The sequence below is a fragment of the Sylvia atricapilla genome, chromosome 2 (assembly GCF_009819655.1).
Source record: "Sylvia atricapilla isolate bSylAtr1 chromosome 2, bSylAtr1.pri, whole genome shotgun sequence".
NCBI lineage: Eukaryota > Metazoa > Chordata > Aves > Passeriformes > Sylviidae > Sylvia > Sylvia atricapilla.
The window spans coordinates 42,517,857-42,539,212 of record NC_089141.1 but is presented as its reverse complement, the minus strand read 5'-3'; the positions used below and the strand labels follow the sequence as shown (position 1 = coordinate 42,539,212).

At 39.1% G+C, this 21,356-nt stretch overlaps 1 protein-coding gene across 1 annotated transcript in view; it reads right to left on the bottom strand.

Moving 5' to 3' along the window:
• Window positions 1–18,387, bottom strand: part of RNF17 (ring finger protein 17) — a 40,205-nt gene extending 21,818 nt beyond the window's left edge. The window contains exons 1-16 of the mRNA XM_066313031.1: window positions 18,317–18,387; window positions 17,612–17,703; window positions 16,889–16,947; window positions 15,905–15,960; window positions 14,513–14,612; window positions 13,319–13,399; window positions 11,859–11,956; window positions 10,918–11,086; window positions 9,542–9,618; window positions 5,959–6,050; window positions 4,232–4,393; window positions 3,444–3,636; window positions 2,837–3,002; window positions 1,330–1,520; window positions 623–761; window positions 20–173 (exon numbers count right to left, since the gene is read on the bottom strand). Of these exons, the coding sequence (XP_066169128.1) occupies window positions 20–173; window positions 623–761; window positions 1,330–1,520; window positions 2,837–3,002; window positions 3,444–3,636; window positions 4,232–4,393; window positions 5,959–6,050; window positions 9,542–9,618; window positions 10,918–11,086; window positions 11,859–11,956; window positions 13,319–13,399; window positions 14,513–14,612; window positions 15,905–15,960; window positions 16,889–16,947; window positions 17,612–17,703; window positions 18,317–18,387 (1,900 nt within the window). The remainder of the gene's footprint in view (window positions 1–19; window positions 174–622; window positions 762–1,329; window positions 1,521–2,836; window positions 3,003–3,443; window positions 3,637–4,231; window positions 4,394–5,958; window positions 6,051–9,541; window positions 9,619–10,917; window positions 11,087–11,858; window positions 11,957–13,318; window positions 13,400–14,512; window positions 14,613–15,904; window positions 15,961–16,888; window positions 16,948–17,611; window positions 17,704–18,316) is intronic.
• Between the last annotated feature and the right edge of the window lie 2,969 nt (window positions 18,388–21,356).

The window sequence follows — 21,356 nt, the reverse complement described above, 5'->3', positions numbered from 1 at the left end:
AAAGGAATCAATACTTCACCTATAATCTGTGCTCTGTACCAATTCCCATCCTCCTGTTTTGCAATGCAGGCTTGGCCTTTGACTGGGGAGATAATTTCCAAGTTTTTAGCATTCTCTTGTTTATAGATCTCCTGAATTTCCTCCAGAAGAGCTAAAGATTCTGCACTCTCTCTCTGAAATAAAAACAACAAACCACACATACACAGCAGATGTTCTTTTTTAATGGCATTTTTCCTCTTTCAAGTGGTAGTTTTTTTCCTAGTACTGTACTTCACAGCCTTCCCTCCAAAATTAAAGTGGTCATGAATACATGAAGTGAACTGAGGAGCCTAACAGTTAAAGAACAGCTCTAATCAGTAAAACACTGCACACCACAAAGGAATCCATCCTGTTACATAACTGACAAAAACTTCACGGGATTTTAAGAATTCCTGGAATGTAACTAGGCTGAATCAAAGACTGTTGGAATTAATCTCGCCTCTTAATTCTAGGAATCCTACCACTGGTAACAAGTAGCAGAATTTAACAGAAGTTGTAGCTTATTTAATGTGGACTACAAATAGCTCAACATTAAAATGTTTATTCATAGTTTCATTCAAAAAGATTTTATTTCTAAACTTACCAAGCAGAGATAGAAATCACTTGGACTATTAATGTGACAAATCACAACAAAGACCTCTTCTCCTTCCTGTGGAATATTTGGTGGACTGTACTGAGAGATGCTGAAATTTTCCAGCTGACTGGGAAGCTGCAATTTAAACCTAAAGTAAAGAAAGTGAAATTTTGAATAAAGTCAGTCAAAATTACCTGCAAATGAGCCCTTTTATATTCAAGTGTCAAATTTCCCATTAAAAAAACCCCACAAAATGATCTTATAAAAATTACTTGATTCATACTTATATATATAGCTTAAACTTTCCTTCTTGCAGGTGGTGCAGCCAATTATCTGTAATGCTTTTCCCACTGCCTACCAGCCAAATCAAACAGATGCAAGGCTCATTTCTGTGTGGTTTTCTGTCTGTGATAGACACCAAGGGCTTCTCATTTAGCGCCCTTGTTACTTACAATGTGTACAGAAATATATATTTTGCCATTTTCTAAAATAAAGTTCTCTACCTAAATGAAGCCTGACTAGTGCAAATGAGTATAGTATGGGGTTTGTTGGTGAAGGTGAAAAAAGGAAATCAACAGAACTGCTAAAGGTTAATACATCACACATTGATATAGGGAACACTGCAAAAGCAACCAGCTTAGTAAACTTTACTTGGTAAGCATCATTCTGTTCTCAGTTACGGCATACAGGAGCAAGAACCAAAGGAGGACACATACCTTGCCAAATCCAAGAAAACCAACGCATCCTTGAGAGACAGTGGTAGGTTACTGCTTATTTCATTAAATGGAGGTTTTCCCAAATCCACAATGAGAACACCATCCTCTTCTCTAAACACCATCATTGAAACAACTTTATTATTTACCATTTCTAAAAATTTTGTCTTTGCCTCCTCTCCCCAACCTTCATCCTGTATTACAAAGAAAAAGTTACTGAGGATGTCAGAGAACATTAAAACAAAAAATACAAACCATAATTAAAAGTATGATAAAATAAATGCAAGGAAGAAAGCACAGATACATCTGAACAGATTAAATACTGAACATGGTCAGACGTGTCTAGTCCATAGCCAGGACAGCACTGAGTAGAGTTCTTTTATTATGGATTAGTATGTGTATTAAACTGTATAAGACTGAGTCACATCAAAGGATTGCTGTTTCCACCATGTTCCCCTCTGAAGATCCCCTCAGATTGTTTTGATACATAAATCAGAATAATCTCATGTTTCATTTCATGACTTTCCCATGAATTGAGAGAGCAGAAATGCAAGTTTGTCTTCTTGTGTCTTTACACAAATGCACAACGTGATTTAATCAACTTACACACTGCTGCTCTCCACAGCATCCTGTGCAACATTTTACCTACCTTGAAAAAGTCTGTCTGAATTTAATTCTCTCAATCAAGTTAGTGCATTTCTCATTTGATACTGCAAATTTGTGCCTTTCAGGCACAGAAAAAAAAATGAATGCACATACAGGGAAGGCATTTTACCTACACTTGTGAAAATTGTTCCAAAAATTTCTATTTGAAGTTATTTCAGTCAACATCAGACTGGTAAAAAACCCTCAAAACTGACCAACAGTTAATACTGTCAGAAATGCACAGCTGTATTGGACTTAGTTAATTTCCACGTGAATGTGGCAAGAATAAAGCAAGCCCAGCAAAAACTGAATGCTGAAGAAAATAATACTGCAAAATACACGCTTTTTTTTGTAATGGAGTAAAGGTTGACAGTACTTTATTTGCAGTTATATTGAAAGAGAATAAATAACACTTTAAAATAGTGGCAAAAAAATTCTAAGTAACAAGTACAATCTCTGAAGAGAGTCTCTTTAAAATTTTAAGAATCCATTTATTCTTTGGATGACTTTTGAAAGTTACTACTTGCATAGTTATCAGATAGACACAAATAAGAGGATCAATTTTGCAGTCAATTTTTAAACTTCATAAAAGAACATGTCTAAAGTATGACCAGCATGATTTAAGCCTGAAATATGCATTTGCAGTCTCACAGGCAGACTGCTATACGATCTTGTTTCTTTTCTAATGAAAGCAATGCAACACATATTTTTACAAGTGAATTTAACTTGAAAAAGAATACCCCCTGTACTTCTGAGTTTCCTTTTGTTTATACTGGAATAAGATAATTTAAAATTTCATATTTTAATTCTTTAACAGAAATCTTATGAAGAAGTTCTGAAAATACTTCAAGCAGTTTGTACTTACTTCATTTTTGGGAACAACATCCTTCAGTGCACACCGTACCGCTAAAGGAGGAATGGCTGCAAGCTCTGCCTCAATGTGCTGGTCAGGCTTCCTCACAAACAGACAAATGTCATGGGTTTCAATAGTTTGCAGAGTAGAAGGATCAGGCTTTTCAGTGGGATCATACCTAATGTCAATGGGAACAAATGTAGCACTAGCTTAAAGACAAAACAACCCAAACCCTATGCCTAAATCTGCCCAAACCAAACCCCAGACTTCTATTGTAAGTTATTATTGTAGTAATTGGCATGTCATAAACACCAATGAAACAGAATTTTAAAGTCTTAGTGAAACGCATTTCTTGAAAGTATTTAGGGCTTACATGCTCTCTTTTACAACTCAAGTCCCAGTTAAATATTTAATGTATGCAGGCTTGCACACTTATGCACTTAAATACAGTGCCACTTTTTCTGAGGGGAATGTGTCTGCGAGAATACCAGAGCCATTTGGCAATCTGGTCATCCCCATGTGGGAAGGTGAGGAAGGACTTGTTTCTCAGAGGAGATCTTGAGTAACAACAGTCAAAGACAACAACTCCAGACAAAACCCCCTCTCTCCATAAACATACCCTGAGAAAATCAGAACCACAGAGCTTCCATAATCAATCAGGAATATTTCCAGCAACCCAACATCACGCACTTCATATCTTATTGGACCACAAGGCATTTTCCTCCGATTTTTACTTTCTACAGGAATCAGCTCAGTGATAGTTCCACGGCACCACATTCCAGTGTCCTTACTCTTAATGAAAGTTCTAGCACCTACATGGAAGCAAACAGAAAAGCATGAAATTCAGCATTTTCAAGTATTTCACACTGAAACCCTTATTACAGTTCTGCATAACGCTCCCTGTTCCCACCCTTCACACAAGTAGGGTATCGAGTGCTACTGCTACAATTAAGACACAACGACAGTAAAAACCTTGTCTCCCCTGCCACCAGAAGCTCCCCTCATATTCACTTACACAGTGTCTTTATGGCTGGCATGTGTTTGACTTGCATCAAGAAGTAATTTCTGGCAAACTCTCTATAGCTCTGAGTAAAGTGGTAAAAGCCCCATTGACATATTAATTTATTACATACTTTTCATCAGGTTTTTTCAACACATTATGAGGAAGGGGGTAAGATTATCAACATGTGGGTTAGGAAATAACTTTAATGATTTAAGAATGTATTATTGCCTTTCATTTTAATTTGTAGAATGGTTTCTATCCAGTCAGTGAACTTTACAAGGACTGCTTCACTACATAAAGGAACGGGAGGGAGAAGAGAAAAAAGAAAGAATGATACTAAGGAAGGTATAATGTGAGGTGCTATTTTAAGCTGTGTATTAGATCTTTAGAAATTCACTGTTTACCTATTTCCAAAATGTCTGAAGGCAAGAGATAGGAACTGCTACTAGAGCAGAAGTTTTCCAATTTCTTCTGCAAAGCAAATGCTTCTTTCTTCTGTGAATATCTCCGAATATAGAAATGACATGGATTTATAACATGGCTTACAAACACCAACTCTGTCAAACCTGAGCAAGACATAACACAAATTATCAAACACTCCCCAAGTGACTCCAACAGGTATTACCAGGCATATGATTGAGTTTATGTTGCATTAATCATGCTAATATTACCTCAAACAGATTTTAATATGACAAGTCTGTTCATACTATTTCAAACTAATACCATGTTTGCTTCCTGATGAAATCGTTCTTTTGAACTGCCTCCCTTTATGCTCCTCCCCAAAACAAAAGGCTGTCTCATGAAGTGGTAGGCTGAATTTAAGTGGGTAATTCAGAGTTTTTATTCCCTCTAACAAAGACATAGAAAACAAGTTAGAGATTAAGACTCTTACCTTTAAGAACAGGTATGCTAAGCACTTCCCTGTAGTTATTTAGTGTTAGTGCATGAAGACCAAGGAACTAACAAACAGATGACCCTATGTAAGGCAGGACTTAGGACTTATCATCCAAATCCTTTGTACTGCAGGCACCTCCTTCCATCAGGATACAAGAGACAGGTTTCTCTTTCTGAAGCTACTCAACAAAGGCTGTTACTGGGCCAGAGGGTTTTAGAAGTCCCACAACCCAATTCTTACAAGAGTACTTTATACCACAAAGCTTCCTGCAAAGAGTGGACAACATAGTCTAGATAGAATGTGGGCTGCATGACTCATTAGAACACACCAACCAGACAGATTTCCAACATCCTGGAGCACTGCGATCTCAGCACTGCCACTTCTAAACTGCAAAATACCATGGGTGAAAGACTACATAGAACCTGGCATCTGAAACAATCTGAGCAGGGAGCCAGGACCGTGCCTCCAAGTTTAGGAAATGCTGCATCCAGAACAGATGTGAGATTTCTCTTGGCCATTTCCAGTAAGATGGCATCTGAACAAAAAATCTGAATGACTTGAAAGATTTCCCCTACAGGGACACAGCCTCTTTTGGATCACCCCTGGTTACCATTTCCCAAGAGTGATGAGTCAGCTACCTTGTCTTTCATACAGAGTCATAGAATTTCTAAGGCTGGAAAACACCTCTAAGACCCTGAGCATCTCCTGCACACAGCCAGGCAGGCTCTGCTGGACTCCCTCCTGTGTGACAGTGACTTTCAGTACCACAGGCTCCAACACTGCACGCACTACTCCAGATTCAGTCTTCCAACAGGGGAAGGATCCTTTCATCTTACTAGTACAATCCAGGGAAAACCCAACAAGCTGTGGAACCTAACTGCTCCTGCCAGATATCATAGGACAATGGCCTGGGAGAAGGTTCAAGAAGCTGAGGTAACTGACAGAAAAGAATTCTCCAGGAGCTAATGAAAGAACACTGAGGCGACTGCAATAACCACAAGTCAAAGTAAATCATCACCAGCAGACGGTGCTTTCAACCCTCTTTGAGAGAGCTTGTGATAAAGTTTTCAATAAGCTAAGCTGGAGAACAAAAGGAGAAAACCCCGAAAGAATTGAAACAGACACCATTAAAGAACTTGCATGAGCAAAACACACATAATGCAAGACTCAAAAATAACATCACACTCAACAATGGAATGCTGAATGCATGAATGAATGAATGAATGAGACACTTGCCTTCCATGTCATCTTCAAGTATTTCCTCTATTATGACATCAGGCATTTCTTCCTGGTCATCAAGCATAAGAGTGTCTTGTATATTATCTTCACTGTATTTGGGGAAAATTTTATTTGGAAACAAATTAACATAACTCAGCCTGTTTCCAGAAAAGCATGAGACCAAGCAAATGTATTAAGAATGCACCACTATGTTAAAAAAAGACCTCGAAAGAGCTGCTAGAAATAAAATGAATTCAATTTTTTAACACCAAGACAACAAAAAAACCCAGTAACATAACTCCTGAATCCACAAAAGAATTGTCAAAGACACAGTACACAGGCTTAGGCACAGCGTTCTCCAAGATTGTTCCCCACACCTGGATGATCAGAGACCAGAAGTAAAAATGAAAATCACTTGAGAAAAATACTCATATTGTGATAAGACAGCTGATGTTGAATACGAAAGGCATATCTCATGCTTTTGTACTAACAGATACTACTCATTCTATGCAGGATTTCCAGCCCAGAAATTACAGCATGCAATAAGCCTTTTTTAGCATATTCAGGGTTAACTGCAACAGCCCTAACAGCAACTCCATTCCATTTTTTCAAGTCAAAGACTACAGAAAAAAACAACCAAACAAAACAACAACAAAACCCAACCAACCAAAAATCCGTAATAAAATAAAAGCAATTGTAATTTGAAAAACAAAAGGGGTTTGTTAATCTTAAGGAATTTCATTTGGCATTTGATACTGTCCTGGGTTGTAGACACAATCAGGATTTAGAATGTGAACCGGAAATACTAGCAATTTCAGTATTTGCTGTTCATTGCAGAGATTAATTTATACTTACATGCATTTTCATGTGTCGAAATGATTAACATCTCCACTACATGTACTACAAACATGTAATACATGTAGTAGGGACCTGTTTTAGTGGATGCCTTAACAGTGTTAGGCTTACAGTTGGATTCAATGATCTTTTCCAGCCTAACTAGTTCCATGATTGAATCATCAAATGCCAACCAAAGTTGAAAAGTACACAGCACAAATAAAACCCGGATAACTTAAGCGATTCAGCAAAATATAGTAGGGCAAAACCCAAGTAAAACCAAAATGTTGGAAGTGAAACACAAACTGGTCTGACTGGAATGCTGACTGAAATACCAGTATCTAAGCAAAGATCTGTTTTGCTTCAATATACACTTAGAATTCCATAAGCACCTACAGTCTTTTTAATTTGATCTCGAATAAATACTTAACCATTAGAACAGGTGAATTACTGTACCTATTCTCTTCCATTAAAAAATACTTACTTCCCTGTCATTCCCCATTTAATCTTGCCTCAATTTTCTAATGAAGATGTAATCTTAAAAGTGTTCAGGAACAATCTCAAGCAAAGAGAAAAATATTACAGAAGGATACCTAAATCACTTTGACAGTTTGAGAGCTACAGTGTTTTTCAGCATAATACTCATGGAGGGGCAAAGTAAGAGATGAATTACCTACTCCAGTTTATTTCTTCCTACAAAAACAAGATTTGGCTGCTCATTTATCTTCATGTTCATACTCTAAAATTCTTACCTTGTGCTTTATCCCTCATGCACAGAGTACTGCAACATTCGCTCAGTTTTCACATCTATACTCAGTTTAGTTTAATACATTATTTTGTACAAAGAATTTTCTTTTCTTTGTAAAGAACAAAACCATAACTCAAGTCCAAAATACATGTTTCTCTTTATTGCGACACTATTAACTATTTTCTTTACCAATGAAAATCAGCAAAATCTTTTAATCGCTTCTACATTTAAGCTAATGAAACTGTGAATATAACTTAAATGCCTTAGCTTTTCCATCCAGTTTTAATTAATGAAAAGTGAAATGCAAATAGTCTTGAACAGCTGTCTGTGTTTCTCTCCCACTGCCCCTTCAGGAACGTATCCACTCTTTCTTCCGCAATGTTTTATGCCTACAGCATGTGCCTCAACTTCTATGGAACTCTTACTTGTGGCTTTTCCACCTTTGGTCTAATTTTGGAGTGGCTCAAGGTATGTAACACCTTTATATTTATCCTTCATCAAGTCTCCTTTGTCCCCTGCTCAGCTGAAGTTCTTCCAATGCAAAGTTTTCCAATGCAAAAAAAAATGGGTTTTGTTATGTTTCAGCTTTAAGCTGGGAGAGTTTAGCAGTGTCCATTTAAACAGGCTTCTCTAAAATTGCCATTCATCACTAACAGTATCTTCAAAAGAGTGACTTGGTAGGTAGGGCATAAGGTTTCTAAAATAGGATTTTATAGACTGCTTTATCCATTTTCTAACTCAAGAATTCAACTAACACGACAGGAGGGGTCCTACCATTGGCACAACCCACCCAAGGATTGGCTGAGTCATCATCCCTGGAGGCATGGGGCTAAGAGAGCTGGAGAAAGCAAGGCATCAGGGAAACCTTACAGGCACACATTTTCTGGTAGAGCCTCCTGAGACAGTTTAAAACCACTACCCTTGACCTAAGGGAATGTCAATTCAGACTTGATAAAAGGAATTTTTTTACAGTAGGAGTGAAACAGCAGAACAAGTGGCCTTGTTGGTAAATGAGGTGGTAAATGCCCCGTCCCTGGAAAGGTTTAAGATCAGACTGGCTGGGGACTCTGAGCAACCTGGTCTAGCTGAGGACGCCTTTGCTCACTGGAGGACATTTGGACTACACAACCTTTGAAGGTCCCTCTCAAACCAAACCATACTATGACTTTGTGATTTAAAAGACATGCGGACATTACACTTAAACACAGGTACAGGTGGAGTTGGTAGTGTTGGGTGAATGGTTGGACTCACTGATCCTAATGGTATTTTCCAACCTGAATGATTCTGTGACCCTACAAAAACTGTTTGCATTTAGCACCCAAATAATCAACTTGCTAAGCTTAATTTCTCTGACTCACATCCCCCAACTCTACTCCCAGTGTGGTTCCCACGTCCTGAAATATAGTGGGATCCCCATGATGTTCCAGAGTATCTGGAATACACCATCTTTGTTCTGTCCCTCCATGATTTTTGAGCATGGCTATTATACACCAGGAACTGCAGCGCTCCTGACCAGCCTCATGGCCAAGTTGCATGGGGTCAGCTGCAGCTCAGCTGTGACCTACTGTCTTACTCATTTCTGCTACAGAAATTGTCAGTCACTTCCAGTGGGGACAGCATGGCAACTGGGATTTTCCATAACTTTCTTTAGACATCAGTAAAGCAAAAAACATTCAAGCTTTGTCAGAAACTGATTCGCTAAAAAGATGATTAAGCCATTATTCTCCCAATTTATTCCTACAGGTAAGGGAAGACGTTTAGAAGTGGCAGAGGTCTATCAAGGACTTTTAAAATGCATGTGTATTTTTCTACATTCCAGCAAATTGTATATGCTTGTCTTACATGAAGACAATTGCCTGTTTTTAGTGAATATTATGCCTTGAAGTAGCAGTTTTTTAGTCAACTGCAAGCGGAAAAGCTCAATTTCTGCTGTTTAACTGTTCCATGAACAGTTTTTATAATTAAGATAACCTGTGCCTCCTTTCACCTCCTTCTGTATCTCTCACCCCAGTCCTTTACCTTGAAAGTATTTTTTCCTTTAAATTCTTCACTCTTGAGAGCTCAGCTTCCACTGGCAACTTCAAGTCACAAATAATCTGAAATTAAGAAGTACAATCTTAGCTTCCATTAAACAGAAAGTAGATTATGCACACACCTATCTATAGCATGACACCTTTAATTTTACAGTAAAAACTCCCTGAGTTCAGCCAACAGCTAATTCTCAAACATGTCCTCTTGCCTCACTAAGACTTAATGGTTGAGATTCTCTAATCTAAGCATATAAACAGAAGCAAAATTAATATATTCCTTTTGTTTCAACATCTAATAAGAAAGTGACCTCCAAGTATAAAGGCAGGCCTATAAGAGGAGAGTGGCGGCTGCCAGTTCCCAAAAAAATCACACAGGTGGAAGATGGAAGTAAAAGACAGAAAAAAAGGAAGGATTAGACTTCTTTTCTGGGTCAGAAGACCCAGTTTCTTTATATGGAAAGTGACAAATGGATGCAGGGGGGAGGATTCTGAAAAGCACATTTCTTCAGGGAATGACAAGACCAATTATTGATTCTTCTTCTAAACACAAGGACTACAAAGGTTCCAAATGAAATAACTGGGTGGCACATTTTGAAAGAACAGAGAAAGCTATTTTACATAAACCTCGTTTTAAAGAGTAAAAGATGGAACTTACTGACACTACCTATGTACACACCCATGCACACTGCCACAAGCTTTGCAATGACACTGAAGATGTTCTACAAGCTTACAGCAGAATAAGGTAATGTTTATACAGTGTAATGAACCTGATGCATCCTACTGATACTAAAACCCTTAACCTCAAACTTCACCAGTTTCTTGAATGCTTCCTCCAAGCATCTTTCCTCTCTGTTGCCAGAGACAGGAGACTTCTTCACAGGATGGACCTTTGTTCTGATACAGCATGGCAGGTAGCATGGGTTTCTATGAACAGCAGATATGATGGGGAGAAAGAATGAAAGGCTTGGGACCAAGAGGATCGAGTGTGGCTATGAATTCTGGACTAGGTCAGTGGGAAGGCTCTTAAGTGGGAGCTCTGGAATGGAAAAGGTTTGAGAAACTGAACGGATCCAACCACCACTTTTTCACGACCAGCACTGTGACAGTTTTCCTATCCTCCCCCTCCATTTCCTGTTTCAGATGCCAAACTCTTTAAAGCAAAAATCACCTTTTCTTGCTCCACATTGGTCACCAGACTGTAACTTGTCACAAAGACCGAACACAAATTCTGTGTTGTGAGGGTAAGAATGTAATACCCTAAAAATATCAGTATTGAAGTGAGCAAACTGGGACAACAAACTTCCATTCTGAATTTGAACATATTCCTCCAAAATAAATTATTTCACAGTGCAAGAATGTTATTACCTGAGTGAGATCACAACAGTTTCTTAGAGAACGTGAAAATTTTAGTTCCTTTGCTGTCCTAACGGCACCAATCAAGTGCTGCTTCTTCTCTTCAATGATTTCCTTGGCTTTTGCAATACTAGAACTGTAGTTGTTGATGTTCTCTAATTCTGCAAACAATTTCCTCTTCCTGTGTTAAAAACATAACCTTTCAGAATTCATTATGCACTCAGCTACACAGACTCAAAGCTGAACTGTAACACACAGCTGCCAGTCACACAATACAAAGTGGATACATCTCACACACAAGGATCATCTTCCCCGAACAGTGCAAAGTAGAGGCATGGGAAATGCACTCTGTAATTGGAGGAACCACAAAAGTTGAAGAGTTCACAGTGAAAAAATATTTATTAATTAAATATTAGGAGCACTCTTCCATTTCAGCCTCCTATTATTTCCAAACACATCCAACTGAAGTTGGATCCTACAATTCATTCTACTAAGATAAGACTGAAGACATCCCCCCCACCCCCAGAGGCTCTTCTGGAAACCTGAGCTTTAATACCTCTCTCCCCTCAATCTGAAGATACAAATATTTGTAAAAATCCAGAAATGAAGTGTCCTTTGGCTTCTATCAGCTTGAAAATGTGCAGAAAATCAATTAAAAAGACCCTGCTATTAAAATTTATATTTATTTAACCTCAAAAATGGAGCTTTTTCAGAAAATTAACATTATGGCTAGTTTCTTATTTTTTAAGAGCAGAGACAGCATAAGGTAGTGTTTTCCAACTATGCAAACCAGCTCCAAGATGCCACAATGAAAGGGTAAAAATGAAAGACAGGTACTAGGAAGTACTGCTATGAGAAAATTCTAAACAAAATTTTAGTCTTTCACCTGAATTAGGAAGAGGTTTGTGATAAAAGTAACTCCCCCGTGCCATACTACAAAACTAGATTACTACCTTGACAGAAGAGTAATAAGTTCATCAAATGTTCTATCTGCAGCTTCTGTAACTTCATCTTTTTTATGCTTTACTTTCAACTCCAAGTATTCCAGCACCTGTTTTGTTCAGTATGAATAAACATGCATTACATCATTATTATTTTATTATTCTCACAATACTACGTCTTTTAAAATTCAGAACAGAAGCAATGAACAGTAAGACAGTGATGGATACCCCACCAGACAGAGTGACATTAAACCACCTATAGCTCATTACAACCCTCTAACTTGGAGTCAGCTGGCCCTGATTGAATCCTCCTCAACCGAAGCTTTTATGTCTACGAGGCAAGAAACATATCTTGTGTCCACTGTCTTACTTTCCTTACCTGATATTCAAACACAGCACCACACACAGATAACAGCATGCTGAGATTTCCACTGTGTATTAAAATTCATTGTGAGCATAAAGAGGGGAAAAAAAAATTCTTCCTCTGGCTGAACATCAGTTTTGTCACTACAGTTACACTTAATGAATAGACTATGGGAAAAAATCTCAATAGCGCAATAGTGCTTTCGCAATTCTCAGTATTTGTTGAAAAGCTGTTGCAAGACCATGGTCATACCCATGGGTTATTGTATTATAGTTGCTGAAGTGGGAAGTTTCTACAAGATGTTATTAGTGTATGAGTTAGGAATGCAACACAACTTTGCTTAACAGAAAGACTGGCCATTAGAAAGGGAATGGAGAATGGGCCTCACTGACACTTCACACCCCACTTAACAGAACTAAGATCTTGAAACATTAAATACTTCTATACTGTGTATCTTAGAAGCAAAATGCAAACAGACAGCAAAGACAGAACTGAGAGCTTTTCTACAGCACATTTAAGACAAGTTAAACTTTAAATAAATTATTTATCATTGATAAAAGTCAAGTTACTCAATAAAACCTATTAACAGCATTATCAGGTATTTTAGGATTCCATGTTTTATACTATGCATAAAAATGTATTACTTGATTTACATTTTCCTGCACATTCTGTTGCATTTTTTACTTCTGTTACCCTCATAACATCTCTTCCACCTTTAAATGCAGAAAGAGACAGTAGAATTAAAAAACTAGAGTAGTTGCTAGACTAAAAACAGAAGCTGAATTTTACCCTGACCCAAGGAAACAGTAACTTCGTACTTAAAGACTGGCTTGCATATGGTTCTGCTAAATGTATGTGTTGACCTATTAACTTTAAACTACACCCAGGCTTGTATACTCCTTTGTAGACTACTCCTCAGGCTGTACCCTGGATTTAAGGCTGTGTATTCACAGAAACAACATGAACAGTTGAAAGACAAAACATATCAAAACAAAGCTAGGAAAAGGACATTTAAATAGTGTGTTAATGTGTGACTGCTCACAACAAAAACCTTCAACCTAGGAGAGGCTTTATTATTTCATGATTTATTTAACCAATTTTTACCCACCTTGCTTGCATCATGGAAGTGGCCAAGATTACTAACAGCTATGCCCAAAGCTTCATCAATATCTTGCCCAGTGTGGTTCTCCTGAGGAAAGGTTTGCCAATGAGCATGAAAGTTGCTTGCACAACTAGAAGACAATATGGTCTATAACCATTTGCAATTTTGACAGGGGCATTTGATGTGGGTGACTGATGAGCTATGTGAAGACTCTGAGCAGCTCCATAATGGCCATCAGGCACAAAATACTTGGCCCACCTGAATTTCACTGAGAACATTTATACTGTAGTATTTCTGAAACAGATCCTGAACTTGTTTTTTAAAACAATTTAATTGCATACTCACATACAAAAATCAAATTAAAACAGCACATAAAAAAAGGCAAAATAAAGTTACTAATACAGAGAAAAAAAAACATGGAAGATTGAAGAACAGGAATATTGCAGCCTAGAACAAAAGTAAAATATTTAGGAATATCACTTGAGGAAAAACCCCTCAAAAACATAGCTAGCTCCCAGTATTTTGCTGATACAAGAAAACCATTTTCAAACTTTAATGGGCACTGTAACAAAACTACCTAAGAAATTTCATCAGACATCTGCAAGTTATGATTTTTTTCAAGGTTAGTGTACAGGTCAATCTCCACAGAAGAAAACAGGACTGGCACTGGATACATAGTTCCTTTCCAGTCACTTTAAAATATCCACAACTTAAGTTCTCCTGGTATAAAACTTCACAAACTTCATTCAGAAAGATGAGGTTAGAAAATCTAATAGAATGTTTAAAGAGAGATCTATTTGTCCAACCACTTTGTTGCTCTGAATTAGTTTTAAGGAGGTGGGCATGAACCCTGCAGATGCCCCAAATTGAAAAATAAATAAAGAAGTCCCCAACTCAAACATTCTGAAGCCTGGGGTATCTTTTAAGAAAAGGTAAATTCAAAATACATCATTTCCCAGCAGCTAGATAGAATTAACAGTCTTTAGATATGATCTCATTGGGGAGGTCTGAGTTGCACTCATTTTTTAAAGTTATTTTATGAACACTGTAGCTGCACATCCATTCTATGATAAGACAGAGCAATAGAACATAACTTTTAAGGCTGCAGGGATTTTTTTTTTTTTTTTTTTACAAAATGCACTATTAACTATGCATATACAAAACCAACTGAGAACATAAGGAAATTCCATGTTAACACACCATGTCAGATGATGGAGTTAGAGCTGATCCATCACTCAGCCCATCACAGGTAGAAAATGGGTACTGAACATTTTTCTCTCTGGTATTGTGACTGAAGGGCCTGCAAACAAAAAACTTTTAAAGAGAAGATCTATCGATTTTAAATAAAGTATCAAACTTCCTACAAATACTTTACACAAATATCTCAAAATCTATCATTAAATACCTATGTACAAACCTACTTGTGTAACAGACTAATTCACACATATAGGAGATACCCCATTAAAAAAAACCTCCAAAACAACAAAAAAACAACCAAAAACCCCCACCCACTCCTTTTCACTATAATCCCCTATTTTTCATTTGACAATTTTGGCAAGGCTGAACAAAATCTTAGTAATTGGTAGTAATTCTTATCCTTAGTGAGAATAAATGCATAACTATGAACATTTCAGGATTCATTTTTCATTTGTTACTGTTAAAACCTTCAGAATACATGACTAATGACAGCAAAACCATTTACTTGCAACCTGTTAGGAAGGCCTTTAAATTTCCTTGTATGATGACCCACAGCTGCTCTTTTTCAACAGCTGATAGGACTCCCACAGGAGCAGTCTGCATAAACCAGCCTTATTCCATGAAGGAAGCCTTGTGTTGTTCTTCCAGGGCTGTTTGTTGTGTCTGACCAGCAGTGAGAACATCTGGAGAACACTGCTGCAGAGACTGACAGCCCCACATGAAGCCCTTCACTTTGGGCAAGGTTAGCAGTGCATGTTACACATGCCAAACTCAGGATATAGGTTTCCTACATTTTCCTTTGGGAACAGGTTCCTTATGCAACACACTTGGAAGAATTACCTGGGACTATCCTTATTTGCATGAACATCAATCTCCACAGCAATAACACTGGGGGGAAGACACCCACGTTAAGACTTCCTTCAGGTTCTGAAGGAAGGTTCACTGACTGGGCAAATAAACGGATGAATGTAATTTAGATTTGACAATACCACAGAATATTGCTGGCATCTAATCTTTACATACTTGTGACTGGCTATCAAAACAGGAGCAGTGGGATCAGCAGGTGGTGGGGGAAGGAGGCAGAGTCCTCCCTACCACAGCCTAGCATTTCAGTATCTCTCCCTCTGAACTTTTATCAGTGCTTATCACAGTGCTTAAAACTTTCATACATTTTCAAGCTGAACCAATTTGGTTTTTGTTTTTCCTCTCAACGAACCAGTATTTGCACACAATGTGCTCCCACAGTATCAAACAATCATACCACAACACGTCAGTGAAGTTTAAAGAACACATAAAAAAAAAAAATCAGCACAAGGAAAATGTCTGGAATCACTTACTTCAAGTCTTCCCCCACAATGGCATTTAATAACATGAAAAGTCTTTATTAAGATTTACCTTGCTTGTCTTTCTGAGTTGCTGCCACACAGCTCAAGTTTAAAGTCCATTCCTTTCTAAATTCAAAGGGGAAAAGGAAAACAAGTTCAACCACAGGGTTACAGCCAAATCCCAGGAACAAGTATTCTATATGCCTGTTTACCTCCAGTATCCACCCCTGCCCATCATTTTAATTACACCAAGCCTCAAAGTAAGTCCTGTTGAATTGTACAGGGGGTAGGTCTAAGGACAGAGGTCCCAAGAACATCTGTAGCCATCAGTGCACTTTTCTGATAAATAAAAGGTGTTCCTACTAAAAGGAATCCTGACTTCCTGTTTGCACTTAGTATTTTCCCCATTACCATGCAAAACTTTTAACATACTGGACTCCTGAACCAGATTCCACAATGCACCTTTTCAATAAGGCCTCATGGCAGGGCTCAAATGCCAAAGATCTAACTCATTTGTATTTTGCAATAAATGCTAAACCTGAATTTCGTAAGAGGAAAAAAAGACATTTCATGTTTGTCCAAAATATAAATTTCTATGAAACAATGGCATTAACATTGTTTCATAACACACAAAAGTCACATGTAAGGCATTTTTTTAGATGCAAAACCAGAAAATGTCAGAACTTACACACTACTGGGCAAAGTGAAGTTGATTTTTTTGTTATCTTTTAAGTCTTTACGTATTTATGAGTCGCTTTCTTGCACACTGTGTGCACACAAGAGGATGGAACGGCAATATGGGGCACTAATGAGAAAACTGCAAAAATGCACCTTCCTAAACTCAGGCTCTGGACATCTGACAGCAACACTGGTAGTGAGAGATGCTAGCAAGCATTTGCTGAGTATGTAGGGGGTCATAAAGCACAGACTCTGAGCTCAGAGGGAACCTGAATCTGCTTTAATCACTCTCAGTGAAAATTCACAAGATCCTATAATATTGCTACTTCACACCACCACAGTCATTACTGAACGGAATTACTTTAGATCAACTTACTTCTGGAGAAGGGAAGCAAAACAAATCAGTGTCTTCATCCTTCTCGTCACCATGCAACACTGTAAAAGCAAGCACAGGAAAACCCGCTCCTGTAGGACACCCTAAGCCATGAGACAACAGGAATACACCATCACCAGAGTAGGTTTCTAAATAGTATTCAGCAAGTCGACAGGAATTAGAAGCCTGACTTTTTTTTTTAACAAGAGAGTTTAAGAGGTAAGAACAGAAATCCAGATAGATAGATATAAAACTTGGCTGAGAATTACAAAGACTGACTTGCATGTACTAACTAGGGCATTATCATCAGGTATGTATTTTGTTACTACAGTGAGTAGAGGATAATGGTATGAAACAAAAAAAGGCAAAAAAAAACCCCTAATACGTTCAAGAAACATAGTTAAGTACAGGAAAAAAATGCTTCATAAACACCCATAAATACTATGCATCCCATACAATTTTTTCAACTCTTGGAAAAAAGTCACTCATGCAGAAAAATAAGATTTCTTTTAGAACACACTTGTCAATCATTTTGTCAAGAAAAGGAGCATGAGCCAAATGGAAAGGAATTGATTTTTCTTGCTAACTGCTGAGTAAGTAGTAACAATGTGTTAATCAAGTCCAGCAGCCCATCTACTGTCCTTAAAAGACCATATAAAATAAAAACTAACAATGAGTAGTGCACACAATAAAACTGCAGGAAATAAAAAGATCCCAAAGGTTTACCTTCTGCACGGAGAGCTTTTGACACATGACACAAGTCATCATTTCTCTGATGTGGTTCTGTAAAGTTCTCTTCTAGGAGCTTAGAAGACTGCCTTCAGAGGTAAAAGTAAAGATTTCAGATTTTCAGGAATATTAGCAAGAAACTAATTCTAACTTCCAGCTCTTTTAGAGCTAAGCTCATCCACTTTTACCAAATGACTTTATGAAGAAGCTGCAGTTAACCTAAACATGCCACAAAAAATTTGTTACCTTCTCTTAACTGGGGAAGTATTTTAGCTGTGTGACACTGAATTCATCGTACATAAAGGTGATACCATAGCTGTTAGGCATGCAATTTTTTCACGTAAGTAGAACCAGCATGAATAAACTGTTAAACAATCAGTTTTAATCACGTTCATTCTAGCTGTTTAAGATGTACTGAATCAATCGAGCTAACTTGTAAAAAATACATACAGACCAGCATGATATACTACCTGACAGTACACCAAGTTGAATTTAAAATGTCTCTTTCCATTAACCTAGTCCAAATCCTTAAACTTTTGACAAACTGAGTATTTTATTCCCATACATAACACAGAAAAACTGACTTATTTGCAACAGTGCAGAACATAAACATTACTTTCTACATCTTCTCAGTTCTATTTCCTGGTAATTGTGCTGTGAGAGCTCAAAAATATGAAAGCCACCATCTCAAATTTCACATACCCCACATCTTCCATCCTGCTTCCAGGAAACTCTTTACCATCCAAGGAGGAGAACTCTTCCTTTCCACTCATGGTGCCTCACATTAAAAAAAAAAAAAAAAAAAAATTCTTTACAACACAGCCCAGGTTTTCACTTAGACCAACAGTACAGGTTCACATCATTTAGTGAAGAGGAAAATGGACGTGACAGACACAGAAATCATACACGTATTTGTTCCCTGAGAAGCATATCTAAAGGCAACACCGCAGCAGCCCGCAGTGGGCTACTCAGCCGCTCCACCCCGAACCCCCGAACACTCCCGAGCACACCAGGAAGCACCACCGCTGCTCTTCCCACCTCTCTCCTGACCGCCTATCCTTACCAGGACGACTTCTTACTACAGGTACCTCCATAATCACTCCCTGTCTGCAATCCACCCCACGTACAGACCCCGACGGTCCTTAAGGACCGCCACGGGCCCCCCGTACCTTCCGTGGTTTATCTGGCTGGTTTTTTGGGGTTACTGCCCGAGCGGAGCCCTCGCCCCTCGCCACAGGGACCCACAGGACGCGCGCGGCTCCGAGGCGCGGCTCCGAGGCGCGGCTCCCGCTCGCGCTCCGCGCCCCCTCCTCGCGCCGCCGGGCCGAGCCCTTCGCGCGCCAAGATGGCCGCGGGCGCGGGGCGCCTCTCGAGGCGGCCGCAGCCAATCCCGGGCGGGCGCGAGGGGCGGGGCGGGGCCGGGTCTGTGTGCCTGGGCCGGCAGGCCGCGGGCCCCGAGCGGGGCCCTGAGCTGAGGGCGTGGCGCCTCGTGCGGCCGTGCCGTGACGCCGGGCGGCGGCCAGCCCCGGGCAGCTAATCGCTCGCTGCTCCGCCAGTGCCGTCGGGGAGGAAATCGCGAGAGCAAAAGGTGGGAAACCCGTGGGTCAAGGTTAAGGCTGTTTAATAGAGAGAGCAAAAGCCGCGCGCGTAGGCAAAGGAAGATGAGGCATTAATTCGTTGCTTCCCTTGGGCAGGCAGGTGTTCAGCCATCCTCAGGAGAGCAGCGCCCCACCACACACAGTGGTAACTTGGGAAGACAAAAGGGATCACTCCAAACATCCCGCCTTCCTCTTTCTTTCCTCTCTTTGTACCCAGAACATGATGTCAAATGGTCTGGAATGTCCTTTTGGTCACCTGGGGTCCCCTGTCCTGGCTGTGTCCCCTCCCAATCTCTGATGCACTGACAGCTTCCTCACCAGCATGTCAGTATAAAAACTGACAATGCAAAAGCAGAAAAGGCCTTAACTCTGTGTAAGCCCTGCTCAGCAATAACAAAACCATTATTATCTACATTATCAGCACAAATCCAAAACTCAGCCCCGTACCAGCCACTGTCAAGGAAATTAACTCTACTCCAGTCAAAACCAGAACCCTGGATTAGAGACCATTAAGTCCATGCTTTCAGGTTACTTTTTTCTACACGTGTTCTTGTGACTTGCAGAAAAAGTAAGAGATGTTTTTGCAGTGTTTTGTCACTTGTGTTTTGGCTGTCACAAATGTAGTGATACTCTCCACCTCTCTGTTTAATCACCTCTAGTGAAATATAGTTAAATTTTAAACATAAAAACACATTGATTTTCCTCTGCTGATGTCCAGGTGTTAAGATAAGTTTCTTGTTGGTAGAATTGCCCCGTTAAGGTTTTGGGCCTGACATGCTCAGGGGAAGGTTGCCAAAAACTTATCAAGGTTACCAAAACTTATTAGGAAGGACATACACTGATGGTGGGCACAGGGAATGCTGAAACACAAACCTTACTCAAGGTTTTCTTAATAACAGGGTGTATTGCAGCTGGTATGGCCAAGGTAAACAGTATTTGTGCAGAAAAGAGCCAAAAGAGGAGAGACTACAGTCCTGCCTGCTGTAAGGGCAGGAGAGGAATTTCGGGAGTAATGAGGACGGAAGCATGAAGAAAGGAGCAATGAAGTTCAAAAATTATGCAGTTCTATGGAGTAAGGCCTCCCCCACTTTTTTGATAAAACACCCAAGTCAAACAAGTTTGCATGAATTTTTTTAATCCACACTTGAATGAGCCTGATCTGTGTGTGAGGAGTGGAACTTTCCAGAAGTTCTCCTCAAACTGATTTTCCTTGTAAATAATTTCCCTCAGATGAGAAGAAATTAATAATCTCTCTCAGTGTGACCCATAAGAGCTGCGAATACAAGTAGTCTTTTCGATTCTCTCCTCGCTTTTTGCAATGAAGCTAAAATCTCAGGTGTTTTCTCAACATGTATTTAGATTTGGAAATTGCTTCCTCTACTTCCAAGGCAAGGACAGGCTTGCATACCCAAAATTTTGTCTTCATCTTCCTTATTGTGTGTTAATTCCCATTTAAAAATTTAACTGATAAACAATTTCTTAAGATCATAATGAGTAACAGCTGATGAGTGAAATGTAGGATCAGTGATGGCAGACCTGCTGTGCGTGTAGCAGAGAAAGGGAAATGATAGGAAGGTTTGCCTTCATTAGAGGTCTGAATGCAATTTGAAACCAGCAGAACATGATTGTCTAAAAAGCAGTGTAACTAGCTATCAGAAACCTACTTAGGCCTAATTAGCTCTTTGGTGGGAAGACAGCTAATTCTTGCTTATATTTTAGCTAAGTGAACAATAGCAACTTATTAGTTTTCTTATTATTAATTATGTCAAAATCAAAGAAAATATAGCTTCACATTCTGCTCTCCATGCCTTTACAGAGAGTTAGGAAGATGTGCATACAAGTTATGTTACGTATCACGTATATATTATGGGTTTTAATAGCTCTGTCAGCCTGTATCTGAAAGAATAAACAAACGCACACATCCTCCCTTCAGTTTTGTGCTCACACCACTCTGAAAATCTGAAGACAAAACCCGCAGTTCGATTAAGCATTCCTAAAAAAATTTCCTTCCAGTGTTCCTGGAAAGAAGGAACACCTTGTGCCTGTGCCGTTAGCTGCTCAGAGGGCATTACCGATGTTCCCTGGTTTTAGGCGGTGGTGTTGAAGCAGGAGGGCCGGCGTGTCCCGGCGTGTCCCGGCGTGTC